The sequence below is a fragment of the Phallusia mammillata genome, chromosome 3, assembly GCF_965637545.1.
Source record: "Phallusia mammillata chromosome 3, kaPhaMamm4.hap1.1, whole genome shotgun sequence".
In the NCBI taxonomy this organism is placed as follows: Eukaryota; Metazoa; Chordata; class Ascidiacea; order Phlebobranchia; family Ascidiidae; genus Phallusia; species Phallusia mammillata.
The window spans coordinates 9080433-9096577 of record NC_137254.1 but is presented as its reverse complement, the minus strand read 5'-3'; the positions used below and the strand labels follow the sequence as shown (position 1 = coordinate 9096577).

At 36.9% G+C, this 16145-nt stretch overlaps 3 protein-coding genes across 3 annotated transcripts; all 3 read left to right on the top strand.

Moving 5' to 3' along the window:
• Positions 1-1493: 1493 nt before the first annotated feature.
• Positions 1494-5830, top strand: LOC145219156 (tubulin delta chain-like). The gene is made up of 6 exons (XM_080086546.1): positions 1494-1702; positions 2484-2798; positions 3579-3905; positions 4175-4337; positions 5074-5144; positions 5632-5830. The coding sequence occupies exons 1-6, from the start codon at positions 1494-1496 to the stop codon at positions 5828-5830; spliced, it is 1284 nt and encodes a 427-aa protein (XP_079942672.1).
• Positions 5831-9853: 4023 nt separating this feature from the next.
• Positions 9854-10898, top strand: LOC145219448 (receptor-interacting serine/threonine-protein kinase 1-like). The gene is made up of 4 exons (XM_080086812.1): positions 9854-9871; positions 10001-10173; positions 10281-10814; positions 10865-10898. The coding sequence occupies exons 1-4, from the start codon at positions 9854-9856 to the stop codon at positions 10896-10898; spliced, it is 759 nt and encodes a 252-aa protein (XP_079942938.1).
• On the top strand, positions 10898-14993 carry LOC145219447 (uncharacterized). The gene is made up of 7 exons (XM_080086810.1): positions 10898-11146; positions 11211-11336; positions 11544-11633; positions 12237-12299; positions 12833-12907; positions 13169-13207; positions 14233-14993. Exons 1-7 carry the CDS (start codon positions 10933-10935, stop codon positions 14991-14993), a joined length of 1368 nt encoding a protein of 455 aa, XP_079942936.1. The 5' UTR covers positions 10898-10932.
• The last annotated feature ends 1152 nt before the right edge of the window (positions 14994-16145 follow it).

The window sequence follows — 16145 nt, the reverse complement described above, 5'->3', positions numbered from 1 at the left end:
TGTGTAAGTGTGTTAAAACGTGTAGTATTAGAACAGGTGTTCAATGGCAATTTTTCTTTCGAACTTAAAGAAATAGTCATGAAAAACTGAATTTTGGCCCAATGGTCCCTAATCTCCCCTAATGACTTCCTTGAACTAGTATTTATCTATAAACGTGTTTGATACTTTTCTCCCCACTCAAAGACAACACGCCTCGAATTTAATCGCATTATTCGCTATATTTATGATATGTAAGAACAAACTAAAATTAAAGTCAAGTAACAATTGCTTAAGCATTTTCTGGTGTTTATGGTTTTTGAATATTTTGCAAATACTTTGTGTAGTTTTTTTACACGTGTTTTACTTTAAAATAGGTTACATGACCACAAGTTAATTATTTATTCTTTTTTCTGCAAAACGGTCAACAAACGATATCAGAGCTTGAACCGCTAAAATATGTCCCACTATTTAACCGAGTCTATGAAGGTTTTGTTATCTTTGCAAATCGTCAACATTATTGACAATCATCGGTACAAACGAAAGGGGGGATGTTTTTGTTAACTTTAAAAAGCATTTGCTAATTTTTTGTGCATTCGAATTTCGAAACCAATAGAAAATCACCTTTTCTATGTGCAGTCTAGACTTTCCCAACTAACAATTACCCAAGTCAAGCCTTTCCTAATCGAAAATCACTAAAGGAAGCCAGTTTCTATTCAACCGGGCCTTTAATTACCATTAATTACAAGTCCGAACTTTCTTTATCGAAAATCAGACAATGTCTATTCAGTCGGGCCTTTCACAATCACCTAAGTTAGGCCTACCGTATTTCCATCCCTAAAAAAGGAGGACACATTGTTAAAAATAACATGGAAAAACCCTTTTGAGTCCCACCAAAAATTAAAGGCTTCAGAAATTAGACGGTATACAACAGTTTGGATAAAGTTTAACGTTTATCATACCACAACACTAAAATAAGCTTGTATTTTCAAAAAATGTAAAAACTGAATTCATTAAAAAATAAGAGAAATATATATAAAGGCATAATTGTTACATATGTATTTGGTAAATCAGACATTCCTTAAAAAGAAGGACATTTGGACATTTTTTCTTGTCCTCGGAGGACAACTTGTTTTTTGTCTAAAAGGAGGACATGTCCTCCAAAAAGAGGACGTATGATAGGCCTAGTTCAAAAGAGCATCCACGCGTATACAATATTACCAAAAAATAAAATAAAAATACATTCCGAGCCCAATTACTTTCTTTAATTTGGCACAGATGTACGTTGGAGCAGCTTAAAGAGCATAGTTATTTAAATTAAATGTGAGATTGACATAGGGTTGGGCACTAAATTTAACGTTAGGAACTAAGTTTGGATGTAGGTTTTATTGTTATTATTAACATAAAACCTCACCCAAACCCGTATAGCACTAACCTTTAAAAAAAACTTTATCATTTTACATTCCGTTTGTAAATATTTGTTTATTGTTTTGTTTTTACTTTTAAAGATGTTTATAATGTCTGTAGTGCATTTGCATATTGGGCAATGCGGTTTACAAATAGGTGAAGATTACTGGTTAAAATCATTAGGAAGATATCAAGATGACAATGCCAATCGCCATGTTCTGCTTCAAATGGATGGAAATCCAAGAGCTTTGTTTATTGACTCAGAAAAGAAGGTTATTCGGCATTTTTCAAGGAGAATAAAAGCTTCCAAGGTATTCCTTGTTTTTTGCATTTAGTGAAAAGGGTGTTTTTTTAAAAAGTTATCTTTTCTTACCATTTTTTCTTCTTAATTTATAATGTTTATCACTTTTGATCCAATATGAAGTACTTATATTTTGTTTGTACCAATTTTTAAACAACAACCTAGTGTACTATTTGTTTTCAATTGATGTGTTTCAACCTGCCCCACTAGCCCCCTAAAATGGGTGAACTTTTTAAAATTGTCTTTTTGTCGTAAAAAAAAATTTATGAAACTTTTGTTGTCAGTTAAAGATAGTTTTAATTGCATTCTACGATTTAGACAATATTATAAATAACAACTGTATTGTCAAAAAATAGAAATCTTTTTTAACTTGTGCCAACTTTCTAAGTAACAATATTGTTAGTGGTGGCGGTTTTCACGCCCAATCGGGCTGGTTTTCGACATCGAGTTGCGGGTTACGTTTTTGGGCGGTTTGTCAACAAGTTTTTGGTCTTAGATGCATTTTGTTATGCAGGTTAAGTACAGTAAAATTCGACTTGCTTTTTAATTTACCTCACAGTTGCGTTTTTTGAGCTGTTTTTGACCAGAGTTGCGGATTTTTAGAATTTAGAAACACTAAATTTAATGTGGAACACTATATACGGATCTGTTCATAAGTTTAATGGTGAAAATAAAGGCCTAAATAAACGGAAAAAGCGACATGCTTTGTTTTTTAAACCTTTCGGTAAATGCTAAATTTAACGTTTCGGTAAATGCTAAATTTAATGTACACTTTATTTTATGTTTTTTTATTTTAACACAAATTTAATGTCCTTGAAACCAGCATTCAGCCACGAACAGGCTGCGGGTCCAACTGGCCCCTGGGTCACAACAAACTCCCAGGGGCCAAAATTATGGGCGATGTACCCAACCTTAAAACTGGATTTGGACAAATTTATTTGGACCCTGATTCGACGATGCTTCAAACTTGTTTAGACTCGATTCGGTTGAAAATCGAAAAATGTGAGAGCTTTTCTGGCTTTCTTCGGTTCCAAAGTTTGGCAGGTGGAACCGGATCGGGGTTTGGGTCAAGATTATGTGAAGAGCTGCGAGATATTTATCCAACTGCTTACAGGCTACTGTTTTTTTTTTTCTTATTTACTATTTATTATTATAAGAGAAAGCTAAGGTTTGTTTGCTGTTGTTTGATTAATTTTTATCCTCGGTGGGCGGGCAACGCTTGAAGGCGTCCGCCGTCGAGCAGCCAGTTTAATTGCAAGTCCGTTAAATCAGTTTTATTTTAATTGAAGTTCCTTGTTCAAGGCAACACAGGCGACCGAGATAGATTTAAAACCCATAACCTTGTAAACAAACGGCAGATGTACTAACTACCCGGTCGTCTTGATGGGTTAAGTTATATTAGATATTTGCGAGTTGTATGTGAAAGTAAATGATAAAAGCATAGTACATTGGACACTTTTGGGAAAATACAGACTTAATCTCTTTCTCATTTATTAGAATTACCCATTTAATTTTTAATTTTGTTATCACTTGTTGATAATTTAACCAGTTAATTGAAGAAAAAGTCTAGACAAAACAAATTTGCTCCTGAAATATAACATGTTTACGTTTATTTCCTATGTTGCCCAATTGTTGAATCTAAAAATACATGAGGCATGGTTTTTTAGCCTGCTTCTCCCAACAAACTGGAGTGCTGGCTATATTAGCCGATATGGCCTATCTCATGTCATCAGGTGCACCAATAAAAATATTGTAGGTTGAAACGCTGCCTGCAGTTTATCATTTATATGAAATGGTGCTTTTACATTGGCCTATTTTGGTTATTTTAAAATACAAAGACTAACAAAAATAAGGAAGTTTCGAATTAATTTGGATTTTTTTCTCTACTTTTTAGGTTATGGAACGTAGTCACTCCGTTCAGCGTTGGGGAATCCCCCACTCAAAACTACAACCAGCTGTTAAGTATGACGTCACTATACCAGAACAGTGACGCAATAATGTTGCTCGAAAACGACGCAGTTGTGGAGATGCTATCAGCAAAACAATCTGGCTCAGTATCTATGAAGGACATTAACAGCCACATGGCCGACGCCATGTTGTGTCTTTTCGCACCAACCGACTCTCTAACACCGTCTAGCGGCGGTGTTTCAATAGGAATGGAACCGTGGGAATTGTGTCGCTCTGTTGCGCCAATGCCGTCGTTGAAACTTCTTAAAAGCAGGTGAAAATTATAGTGACGCGGCTCCTACGTCACTGGAGCAATCATAACGTCATATTTACAATCAAAAAATATTTTTAAAAAATAACAGCAAACTTTGTTTCAATATATTGAATATGTTACATATTTTCACTTTATTTTTCATGACGTCATGGAGATAGTATTTTATATAGCGCTGCCTAACAAAAATGAAATTTTGGTGAAATTGCGTTTTTCGTTATTTTTGTCTTAAAATATTTACGTCACTTGAACTCGTGACTCTTACGTCATAGACACGTCAGCGAACCCTCTCCACCCACACAGGTCTGGACCAAGATGACCAGGTCACTTGTTGGTCAAGCAAAACAAGCGTCCGTCAATGGAAAAACGATTTCATCTCTCGTTGTAGCCAGAGGACATGATTATCTGTCTGTGGACTGGAAACAAAAATTAAAGGTCAATTTCTTAGTTTTTCTACCTTTATAGAGTTTGTGTGAAACAGGTTGGCCTTGGTGTAGGTTCACTTTTTTCTTGGGTACTCACAAACCCACTTTATGCGTGCAATGTCGTTCGTGTAACAAGCGCTAAGCTCGTTAGGATACCCACTTTAAGCACATATGTTGGTCATGTTACAAGCGGTTGGTTGATTGCACGAAGCTTATCGGGAAACCCGCTTTAGGCTTGCAAAGTCGTGTATGTAACAGGCGCTATGGTTAACCGCTCAAAGCTCGTTTGGAAACCCGATTTAAGCTTGTAAGGTCATGCATATAACTAACGGTACAGTTGATTGTACGTGGAAACTGTATAGAAAACCGTAAACTGTATAGAAAAAGTAACACCTTTAGTATATAAATACTGTAGTGCAGTATATTGCGATGAGCTCATAAAAGACGTTATACCAAAACAAGTCAAGACTCCTAAGCTATCATATGTAAATAGGCTCTTGTGGGTCGAATCCCACGGCATGCTGTTTTTTTGTGTGCCGTGCCATACAGGAATGTTTGGGTGACCAGCTTGATTCGATATAACGCCTTCAAGAAGCCTGGCGTATGAACCATATACAACTACGCCGTGATCGCTGCCGTGCATAAACGCTTTAGGGCCAATCTCAGTTATGAATGTATGTTTATTTTAAAAAATCATATTCAGTATATTTATGTTGCTTGGTGAAAATTCTTGTCCTTGTTTTTAGGGTCACGCAAAATTCGTACCGTGGAATCCTTTTCCAGTTGACATTTGGGAAGACAACAAGAGCAAAAAACGGTAAATACTTTACTTAAGAATTAATGACATTGATACGTTGTACAACATGTATAAACGACAGATGAATTGAAACACTAGTTAACTGCAGACAGTGCATACTGTCTCGACCTATAAGGTCTCATCAGTGCAGCTAGTGACAAGATATTGGTCGTATGTAGCCATTCAACGGCAATCCAGTTTGTTGGAAGTGACAGGCTGAAAAGTCTTGCCTCACTAATTCTGTTCGATGCTACAACTGGACATAAACCATAGTGGAAACTAGTTCCAGAATGGCCAATCAACTGCTTCGGAAAAATTGCGTTTTCTTGGTACTAATTTCTCAAGGCCACTTGTGAAACAAAAAGGGCATTGTTTTAACCCTTAAAATGATTTTTTTAGAGGTTTGAACCATAACGTTTGTGCTGTCAAATCCACAACAAGTTTTACGCTTTTTATAGACCATACTTTTTGACAAAAGCGTGGTCTTAAATGTGTGTTCTAATTTCAGATCTCTTACTTATTGCTCAAACCTGACCTCTAGCGGAACTCAATATTGCAGTGAAGTATTGAAAAAATCAAAAATCATGTTCAAAAGCGGAGCCTACCTACATTGGTACGAAAGATACGGAACTAACAAAGAAGCTTTTTCGGAATCTTTTGACGTGATGCAACAAATTGTGGACAGTTATAAAGAGGCTGAGTCTTGACAAAGGACATTTTTGGGTTTTATCCTGTCTTGGTCACTTGTGTTTCCCTGAGCATGAAACTTGAGCGGCATGCAATCTAAAGTATAAAAAAACACAAATTGCTATTGTTACGTGATAAAGCCTCATAGCGCCATTTTGTGTCAAAAATAATACAGCGGGTATAGGAAAAACACATAAATTGTCTGATTTTTACCAACTGGAGAGCTTAAATGCGAATTTAATTAAATTAAACAAAATTAAATAAAACTTTTGGGGCGTAAAAATGTTACATTTCTTACATTTAGGCGTAAAAATGCACGCAAAATTGTTTTTGTGTGTGTGTAAATTTGTCCTGCTCGATCCAACCCTGATAGCCATCAATGCTTTAAGTATTTACCAATGCTCTTGCGCCATTGATCGGTACTTAGTAAACTGTGTATGATAATGTGAGTTCGTACGTTTGTAGATTTTCCAAATGGAGCATGCAACGTATTGTTGAAATATTGCAAAAAAACGTTTTTTTTTATCCATTTGATTTTCTATGGTTCATGATTACTTTATGTGAAACATCGTAATTCTCTTTGAACAACCATAGGCTAATTTTAACGGGCGTCACAATAAACGTTCAAGCGATGGCAGTTCGGCGACTGCAATCGCTTTGTTGTTACAATCGTGTTTGTTTTTTCGTTTTGCGCCCGTATCTTTTCCTCGCCCTGTTTGTGGTTTTTATCATCGCCATACCTGCCGGTCTGCATTTGCAGTGCTGTAAGACAGGGGAGGTTTTTTTCGGTTGGCCTGGGGTGCGTGTTTTTGGTATTTTTTGTTTCTATCCCGCTTTTTATTTTGTTTTTAGACACTGATGATGCTTTTTATAGCGAAATGCATTTGTTTTGATAAAACAAATAAAATGTAGCGACAGATTTAGTGGTTTTCACACTGAATTTTCTTTACCAGGTTACAAAACATGAAAAAAGCAGAGTTCGCAAACTGGGGTCCGCGGTCCCTTCGTGCAGTGGTCGGCAACCGCCTGTCCGCGGCCCAGTACCGGCGAGTTCGATAAATGCGACGAGTTTCTTACCAGACCTTATACCTTTTCGATAAATGTATTAAACTTTTACCCATGTAACCCGGGGATGATAAACTAATTTAGGCGTTTCATCGCTACATATTTGTAGTTTCATGAAGGCCGGTCCGCGCTAAAATTTCAGTTTCAAAAACGGTCCGCAATATATAAAAGACAGTGGTTCACAAAAAAACTGATGTTTTAAATCAGCCTGCATCAAGCCTTAACATTTTCTCCTGCCCCAAAATAGGAAAGTTCACCAATTCAGTAGGAAATGTTGTTTACCAATTCCATCAGTTGTATCGTTATGGTAAAGCTTGTGGTAAAAATTTCACGGGGTTCGAACCCAGGACACTCCCGGGGACGAATCCCGATCAAGGTTTTTATGCCCGTATGTGGGTCAGGCGCGCCAGGCCATTTGGCCAAGTTCCTGCCCGTAAAGCGTGTGTTTATGTTCCATTTTCTCATTTTAGTTCGACGCGACATCCTTTGTCTGCGTTACTTTTGTTTGCAGAGCAGCGTATACAATTCACCATGTCGCATGAAACGGCGATCTGGTGACTTCAACCCACCGCCTAGGCACGAACGTAAAAAAGCTTTTATCCAGGCATTGTGAGCAAATCGAGTTTTCAAACGTATCAGTTGCGTTGTCGGCCAACCTTCTTTTAACAAGTCACTTCTGGTTGTGCTGTTATTCGGAAAGAGTCAAACAGCTGTTTTGCACGCTTAAGGCAGATATTATGCAAAAATTCTATGCAAAGGAAACAGACATATGTTCAGACGTTATTGCGAATAGTAATTTCTGTCAGTAAATGTTGTTTTAGAAGAGGTTAGGTTTTCAGATAATCTGTCTTATTGATATGTCAAGAGAACTGGTTAATAACGTAATTTATTGTGCCAATCAAACCTGTTTCTTTGTTGAATTGAAACAAGTTGTTTCGAGAAAAGTGATGTTGTAAAAGTTACTTTCGTTTGGTAAAACAAACTATTGAGACACAGTTGCACTGGTACAGTTGAGTGGAAACCACAATTGGTGGATTTTATAGGTTGAAGGGGTAATGTGACTGGGACATTAAGGGGAGAACTTGACGGAAAACATATTGTGAGCAAAAACGCTTTCAAGCATTCACCCGTTAATAAAAATAAACAACCAGCCATATATTATTCTGACTTTGCCGTTCACTTCAGCGTAAACGCCATACATTTTCTACTTTCTACCGTTGGTGACTTCAACACGTCGTCGGGGCACGCACGCGATGAAGCTTTTGTTTAGGTTTTATGAAAGGATCGTGTTTCACGTAACTGCGTTGTAAGACAAGCCTTTTTTAACCAGTCACCTCTGGTTCCGCTGTTATTCAGAAAAAACAGAGATCCGAAGTTGGTAAAGTAGCAGCTGCTTCCAAGCCGGAATGTGTTAGTTGTTAAATACAAATCGTTACATTATAACTTGTTGATTTACTTGGTATGGTACCTTATTGTATTATTTCGGCAGGCCTGATAAATTGGTCTTATACACCAAGTGTGCTTACTTATCTCGTAACCGGTACACAACCCTGCAATAGCGGCTTTGCCACTAACGTCAATTATTCCCGCACGCTGGTTTAGCTAATGGACGCGGACTTATTTTTCGAACTAATGTTCAAGACAACGTTACATCAGGCACGTGGCAACCCACCACCAATTCCAACACAACAACGTTTCACGGTGCCCAGAGAAAAAAAGCCATCTCGTCGGCTGGCGACGCCCTGTTAAAGTCATGCGGTTTAGGTAGGCACACTCCGGCGCAATCAACGCTTTACGAACCAAACATTCCACAAGATTAACTAAGGTGCGACAACGAAAAAGAATAAAGTGACGGTGACAAAAACCAACAAGCAAACTAGTTTGGGGTACATTTCCCCAACCTGAATTCGTCCTACTCTCCTAGCACTTCGCAACGTCACTTAGCTGCTAAAAAACACAGAGCACTATGGGGCAATAAATTGTCAAATGTCTAACCGATCCTAATGACAATTTTTGAACATAAACAGGTCTGTTGCATAACAGCATTAGCTCGCAATAAAAGAGCATCAGGCTCCGGCTCTTCGAATGGATTCTTTGACTAAATATGCCTCATTTTCTTATCGCTTGCGTATGCCAGGATAAGCGATTCGTCTGCATTTCCCGACGAGTAACTCCGACATCAAGTTTGGTGAAGCGACGTGGGTCCGAAGCCTTACACCAAACTCCTGCAACCAATACGATATGACGGCCAGCCACCTGCATGACATTAAAAAACATCGTTTAAAATATAATATATTTGCGAAAATAAACTATAAAAAATGAAACCGTCAAACAAAACCAGCGGGGTTGTGGTGACACGTTCCTGGCGTGCTCGCCAATTTGTTACCGAATTATTTCGGCACGCTTGATAAATTGGTCTTATATACAAAGGCTGCTTACTTAATGCGCAACCGGTCCAGAACTCTGGAATAACGGCACATGACCGCACACTGGTTTACCTAATGGGCGCGGACTTATATTTGAAACAATGTTAAAGACAATGTTACACCGGGCACGTGGCAACCCGCCACCAATACTAACACCAACAACACTACAACGTTTCACGGTGCTCAGAGGAACAAAGAAACATTTCGTCGACTAGCGATGCCCTATTTAAGGTATGCGGAACAGGAAGGCACATTCCAGCGCTATCAACGTCTAACAAACCAATCACCCTTAAGGGGAAGGAGCGAGGTTACCATAATACAAACGTAACTAAGGTGCCACATCGAAAAAGAACAAAAACAATAAAATGACGGTGAAAAAAACAACGAGCAAACAAATTTGCCGTACGGTAACGTTGCAGTTTCACGAAGCTGTTTGTTTGAAATAACTTTCTGTGGTTTGTAAAAAAATTGTAAAAAAGCTTGGAAATATAACTTATGTTTTGTTGTTGGCAGCAAAGTAAAAAAAATATTTAACTGTAATTAACTTTCACCATGCCTTCAACAAAAAAAGTAAGTAAAAATGTGATGATTTACAAACTTTGCAGTATTTTTTGTAACAACAAAGTTTCTTTTTTGCAACAAAGTTTTTTTGAAGAATGACTGAACACGTTGGATAGCTAATTTTTTTTAATGTTGCAGTTGCAAGAAATTGCCAGTGATGATATCACGTGTAACCTTGAATCGTACGAGGCCGGTTCGGGAGGTTTCGGGGATGTTATAATTGGTTACCACGAAGGTCTACAGCAAGAAGTTGCCATTAAAGTTTTCGCCATCACTGGTGGACCACAGGAAAAGGCGCGGCTTGAAAAAGCGTAAGTAATAAAGTTGTTTTCATATAAAAGCATCAAAGCCAGAATATATTAGTATTGTCTGGTGATGCATTTTATCACAATCACATTTATCAAACCGATTTCCTTAGAATTAAAGAAGAAATTGAACACTTGCTGAAAGCAGATCATGAAAATGTCGTACGGATTTTTGGTTACGTCAAATGGCATTCCGCAATGGGAATTGTAATGGAATACTGCAAGGGCGGTAACTTGAAAGAGTTACTACTCGATACATCCAAAGAACTGGGCCTTGCTGTTCGCGTCCGGTTCTTATCCCAAACATCATCAGCAATGGCTTTCTGTCATAATTTACCCGACAAACGTTTAATTCACCAGGACTTGAAATCCGACAACATTATGCTTACTGAAGAGCTCCGATGTAAAATAATTGACTTCGGGGCCGCCGAACTGGCAACTTACAGTACTTCGGCAACTGTGAATCCTTTGGCACGCACCAAGAAAGAAAGTCCCCAATACACTCCCTACTACACCGCTCCGGAAAAACTGAAAGACCCAACCATGACACCCAGAAAGGAACATGACATTTACTCTTTTGGAATGATAATGTTTTTGACTCTCGCTCGGAAAGCTCCTTATCCACGACTGACACAAGAAGACCAGAGGTTGTTACTACAAAAAATCGAGGTAGAAAAAAAACGACCGGACTGTCAAGAAATACAGGATTGGATACAAACTTTGGTCGGTGAAGACAGAAAAATCGCAGAGCAACTCCAACTACTGATGAAGCGATGCTGGGATCAAAATCCCACAAAACGTCCCACAATGACTAAAATAAGCGAAGAATTAAAAAATATCTTGGAAAAGCAAAACTCTGAAAACCTATTTTCTCAAGTAGCAAGCATTGCCAGAGAAATGGTTGTCAAGCAACAATCCACCAACGAGAGTCAGCGGGTTCCTCTTTATTACTTTTCGACTCGGGCTGGACGATTTGAAGGTAAACCTCGCATACTTAATATCAGAAACAAAAGTTAAATAAAATCAACTGTTTAAATTTATAGTGCCCGATACTACACCTGACGGCACAAGGGATCGGTTGGGCGAGCCACCAGCGAGCGCAAAAGAGCAAACACTTCCTACTTCTCAACAAGGGGAAATTCCCACCAGTAGCAGGTTACAGCAACCAGGTATCAGATACAATTATGTGGACAGTTACATTCTGGCCGACAAGTTTTTTTTTTGACAAGTGTGATTAAATAAAAATCCATTATTTTCTTTTTTCACATAAAACATTGGACTTTTGCCATTGTATACTATACTTATGTTGGCACCAATATTGGATTTAAATTGCACAACCAAATTTCGTGTGACACGTCTCAAAAAATTTTGCTTAGATCCAATCAGACAAGGTGATGAGGAACGCCCCACTACACCACGAGAGGAAATCGTTCATATTAGCAGCACATCACCACAGCAACCTGCAGGTAAACCAATAAGAAACAAGTCGAACAAAACGATTAATGCAGGTGTGATGACAGTTTACGACCGGTTTTGAAAATCTTGGTGTTGGCAAAGAACTCATTTGTTGTCATGCACGCTTTGTATCGCTCTTGAACTGTCAATCAACATTATAATTTGGGGGACATGCAGTTATACGATATGTGTGGAAATCTTTTACTTTTGAATTCGTTTAATCCAATTGCAAAACTTGCAAAACTGTTTTGTATTTTCGAGTTGCCGAGCTGTAATGCATAAAAAGTAAGAGATATGTCAGTTTGCTGGAAAGTAAATATTTGTCGAAACTGATGTTGTAATTAATTTACAAAAACAAATGAATATATCTTAGCTCAAATTTAATTTGGGTGGCCATATTGTTAGCAGCTGAAAAACTCATTTAATTTGACCAATTAAATTCACGTTAAAGCTCTTGAGTTTGTAAAAGTCAGACAATATGTTTGTTTTTCCCTATCACATAACAAAGGGTTGGAAGATGGTATTTTATGTAAACTTTGCTTAGTGACAAAAGTAACCAAATTTAAACAAAATCGTTTTTAATTTGTTGTTGTTTTCGCATTTAAATCAAACAGGAACTGAAAGAAGCCTCGTGAAAGAAATTCCCCATTCCAGCACATCACCTCAGCAACCTGCAGGTAAACAAGTTTATGACATTTTAAATGTTACCTAATTTTTTATTGCATTGTAACGTGTTTTGTTCCGGGCAAAAAATTATGTTTAACCAATAATTGTTTTTTAAAGGGAAACATTTATCTTGCAAATAATGGTTTGATAGCTGTTTGCATCTCATCATTACTGTAAGCACTGCTTGTTACGACCTCCGTGGGGGGCAGGGGATTCGGTTACGAATAACATGAAAGGACTAATCGACAATAAGTTTAAATTGAATTTAAGAAAATAATCTTTGGGTTTCAGTCAATTTGTCTTTTTCTTGTCTTTACAAGAATAGAAGCCACATTATCAGATGTAAATTCCTAATCATTTAAGTGTTATAATTGGCAATGAAATGCAACGCCACTTGTTTTGATATTAAAGTAATGTGGTTTTGAGAAATGATTTGAGAAATGTTACTGAAACATGTCCCACCGATGTACAATATGGCTACACCAGTGATCCTTAATTTTTAACCTTACATATTTTTGAGTCCCTGTTGGTGTTTGTTATGCAGGGCCTTCTGTCAAGAGCCAATTTGTCGGCAACGTATTTTATAACAGCATTATTAACCAGAACGCCGGTGACATAAGTAAGTTGTTATTTTTGTGCACTTATAAATAAAATAAGTAGACTTGTTTTGATCGGTGATGCTGGGCAAATATATATGAGCATCAAATGTGTACATTTTGTTAGAATATACGTCGATCTTAAATTGAACCATGTTGCTTGTGAAATGATATAATAGTAAAAATTACCCTTTGACTCTGCTTATACATTAAAAACATGAGTTTTGTTGACGTCGTAATGTCGTTTGTAACTTGCTATACTAAACGAATTATTGTGTGTTTAGATACATTCGGGACCAGAAATGCCCCTTCAACTGATATAGGTAAACGTTTTTTTGTCTGTATATTTACTGTCCGATGCTGTTGGTCAAGAATATTTTTTTTCTTTTTTCACCCAAAAATATGACCAGCGATTAATCCAAGCGGTGTGGCCAGGTCAAGTTCACAAAAACTTTTTAAACCAGCTCGTTAAGACTCTCTCAAAAAGCACAACTACAAAGTAAATCAAAAAAATTAATCTGATTTTACTGTAAACTATCTGCATGCACGCATATGCAAAACTAGAAAGATGGCTTTCCAAAAACTAGAAAGATGGCTTTCCAAAAACTAGAAAGGTGGCTTATATATTTCCGTTTTATATACTCTATGCCATATTTATCGATTTACTATTAACACCACGTAATCCACACACATAATTGTTTTTGCAGGATTTTAAACACGTAATTGTGAAAAAGATCGGACCCGAAAAACGTTAAGTTTAGAAAGGCTGAACATACCACAGTAAAAACTATGGCCATATAGTTTGCAAACTTTAATTGGTTGGTGCATTTTAAGTATCACTGATACCGCGCTACACGTTCGAGGTTACTATGTCCGCTTGGATGCGGCACAGTCGTAGGTTTTTGTAGGCCTCCAATTGCATATTGCGCAACAAAATTAAGAATAATTATTGCATCTGGGCCAATTTGTGAGTGTTTGTAATGGTATTCTTGTTTTCTGGCACAAGTATCAATGTAGAAGCGCTCCCCAGAAAATTTGATGCATTTGTTAAGTCAATTATTTTCTGCTCGTTTTTACTTTTCGGTAAAATCCTGTGAAATTCTTCGAAAGCTTCGATTAATTTTTTTTCACATTTTGGGACCCTTTATGTTTCTGCTTGCAACAATCAACTATATAACAAATGTATTCCTGTTGTAAATATGGAAAATTGTGTATGTGGTTAAACTGTAAAGAGTATGCAGCTCAAAAATAATAAAAACATGAAGGCAAAGCCACCTTTCTAGTTATAAGGGTCCGAGCCACAGTGGGCGATTTTTTTTATCTAAGCGACACTTTTATTTTCTTTTAGATGAAAGGGAGGGCATCAATCAATACGTCCAAAAATATGTTGATTTATTAACAACAAAAAAGTATGATGAAGCAAAAACAGCAAAACAACAACTTACAAACTCAATTGAAGGTGAACTAGGGATCACTGCAGAAGACTGTGAAGCGGAAGCCACAAAGCGTCGAAATGACGGCCAGTATTTGGAAGCCATTTTGTTTTTTATCATTGCAACAGATTTCTATGCAAAGAAAAATCCCGACTCCGCTGCAGCGGAAAATGTGATGGAATGTGCGTTGGAAATTCGGGAAACAATTAAACTTTTGATGGAAAGTTCTGATTTAATTTCGAAGCCAAGACACAGAGAAAGCGTGCGCTATCACGTGATCCCACTGATGCGAGACATGATTCAGCAAATCCGCGACCTTGAAATAAACGAAAAAATTCGATGTGAATGGGAGGCTTGGTGTTTGTTTCACATTGCGTGGAGTCAAGATCACATCGGGGATTCGGCATCGATGGAAACAACACTAAGACTCGGACTTGAAGTTATGGAAAAAAAGTTCGGGAAAAAAAGTTCAAAGTTTTTAGTCTACGGTCACTTGTTAAACAATCTTGGGATTGCTTGTAGGCAAACTTCACGAATTGAAGAAGCAGTCAATTTTTTCAAAAAAGCAAACAAAGTTTACAAAACAGCAGATGATTTAACTAAGGAACAGCGAGAAAAATTCGTTTCAAACAGTGAGAGTAGTTTGCAACAAAACAAAGCAATGTTAAACAAGTGATTAATTGTTTTTTCATCAGTAACAAAATTATTGTGAAACAAATTCACATTTTTGTAATAAATCAACTTCATGTTTGAGTTTTTTGATTTTGTGTTTTGGTGATGATTATTTGTACTGATGCAACATAAAACTTATCACTTAAACTGTTGCCGAATTTTAACTTTTATGGAGATTATTCACAAAATTTGCAAAAAAAACGTTGCTGGTTTAACATGTGACAGATCTTATCCAATTTCATTCGTGTTTATGGCTGTGGATTTCGCAACTGTGTCAAGCAAAATGAGGAAAAAAGTGTAAAGACAAAGCACTTCATTCCTATTTAATAATTGTTATGCTGAACAAGGGGACCTGCGTTTTTTTTACAAAATCTGGTGTAGAATAAAGAAAACAAACTTAATTTGAGAACTAATTGTCATATTTAAACACAGATTTATTTGCTTAATTGCATCTTATATTTTTTACATAACTATGTGTTAATATATACAGTACAATATTAAACACAGCGATCATTAAAATTTACTTCTGTTTCTCATAACAGTGTTTAATTTCTGTACTGATCGCAGTGGATAGTATTGCAGCTTTCTACTTTAGCTGGTTGTTCTTACAAATTGTGACCTGTCAAGTTAAGATCATCTTTATTTTCTTTTTCTTTATGAAAATATTGTCCTAGACTGGAAAGTGTTTTGAAATAAATCATGTAGTGGAAGTTTGGCGTCAGATTGTGTTTTGAGGGAACAGAGAAAAGAGAAAAACTTAATTCGCAACGCACATTGCTTGCATTTCGTCAGTGACATTACACTGATATAATAATGATTCTGACATCACAAACAATCAATCAATCATAGGATTTATGGTTTCGCTCCATACGATGATTTGAAAGTTCAATTTTAATTTCCTCAATACCTGTTGCTTTTGAGTTGGATGTAAAAGCTTTAATTTTCTTGTCTCTTAATTTCAACTCTACTCACAATTTTTCAACTCTGCGTTTTAAACAGTGTTGACAGGTCAAATTGTCAAAGGCTCGTCAAAAGTAGCTCAAATGGAACCCAATTTTACAAATTACCTATAATACAAATGATTTTTGCCACGTTTGGCTCTTTAATCTACAACTGACACCTTTTTAATGCTTGTCGAACGCAACAATAAACTAAG

Coding starts and splice junctions, on each gene's coding strand:
- LOC145219448 (XM_080086812.1), top strand. Junction 10,174..10,280: donor AAGGCGCGGCTTGAAAAAGC/GTAAGTAATAAA, acceptor CGATTTCCTTAG/AATTAAAGAAGAAATTGAAC. Junction 10,815..10,864: donor CTGACACAAGAAGACCAGAG/GTTGTTACTACA, acceptor CGGACTGTCAAG/AAATACAGGATTGGATACAA.
- LOC145219156 (XM_080086546.1), top strand. CDS start 1,494: ATGTCTGTAGTGCATTTGCATATTGGGCAATGCGGTTTACAAATAGGT. Junction 4,338..5,073: donor ACTGGAAACAAAAATTAAAG/GTCAATTTCTTA, acceptor CCTTGTTTTTAG/GGTCACGCAAAATTCGTACC. Junction 5,145..5,631: donor GACAACAAGAGCAAAAAACG/GTAAATACTTTA, acceptor TTCTAATTTCAG/ATCTCTTACTTATTGCTCAA.
- LOC145219447 (XM_080086810.1), top strand. CDS start 10,933: ATGAAGCGATGCTGGGATCAAAATCCCACAAAACGTCCCACAATGACT. Junction 11,147..11,210: donor TCGGGCTGGACGATTTGAAG/GTAAACCTCGCA, acceptor TTAAATTTATAG/TGCCCGATACTACACCTGAC. Junction 12,908..13,168: donor CCAGAACGCCGGTGACATAA/GTAAGTTGTTAT, acceptor TTGTGTGTTTAG/ATACATTCGGGACCAGAAAT.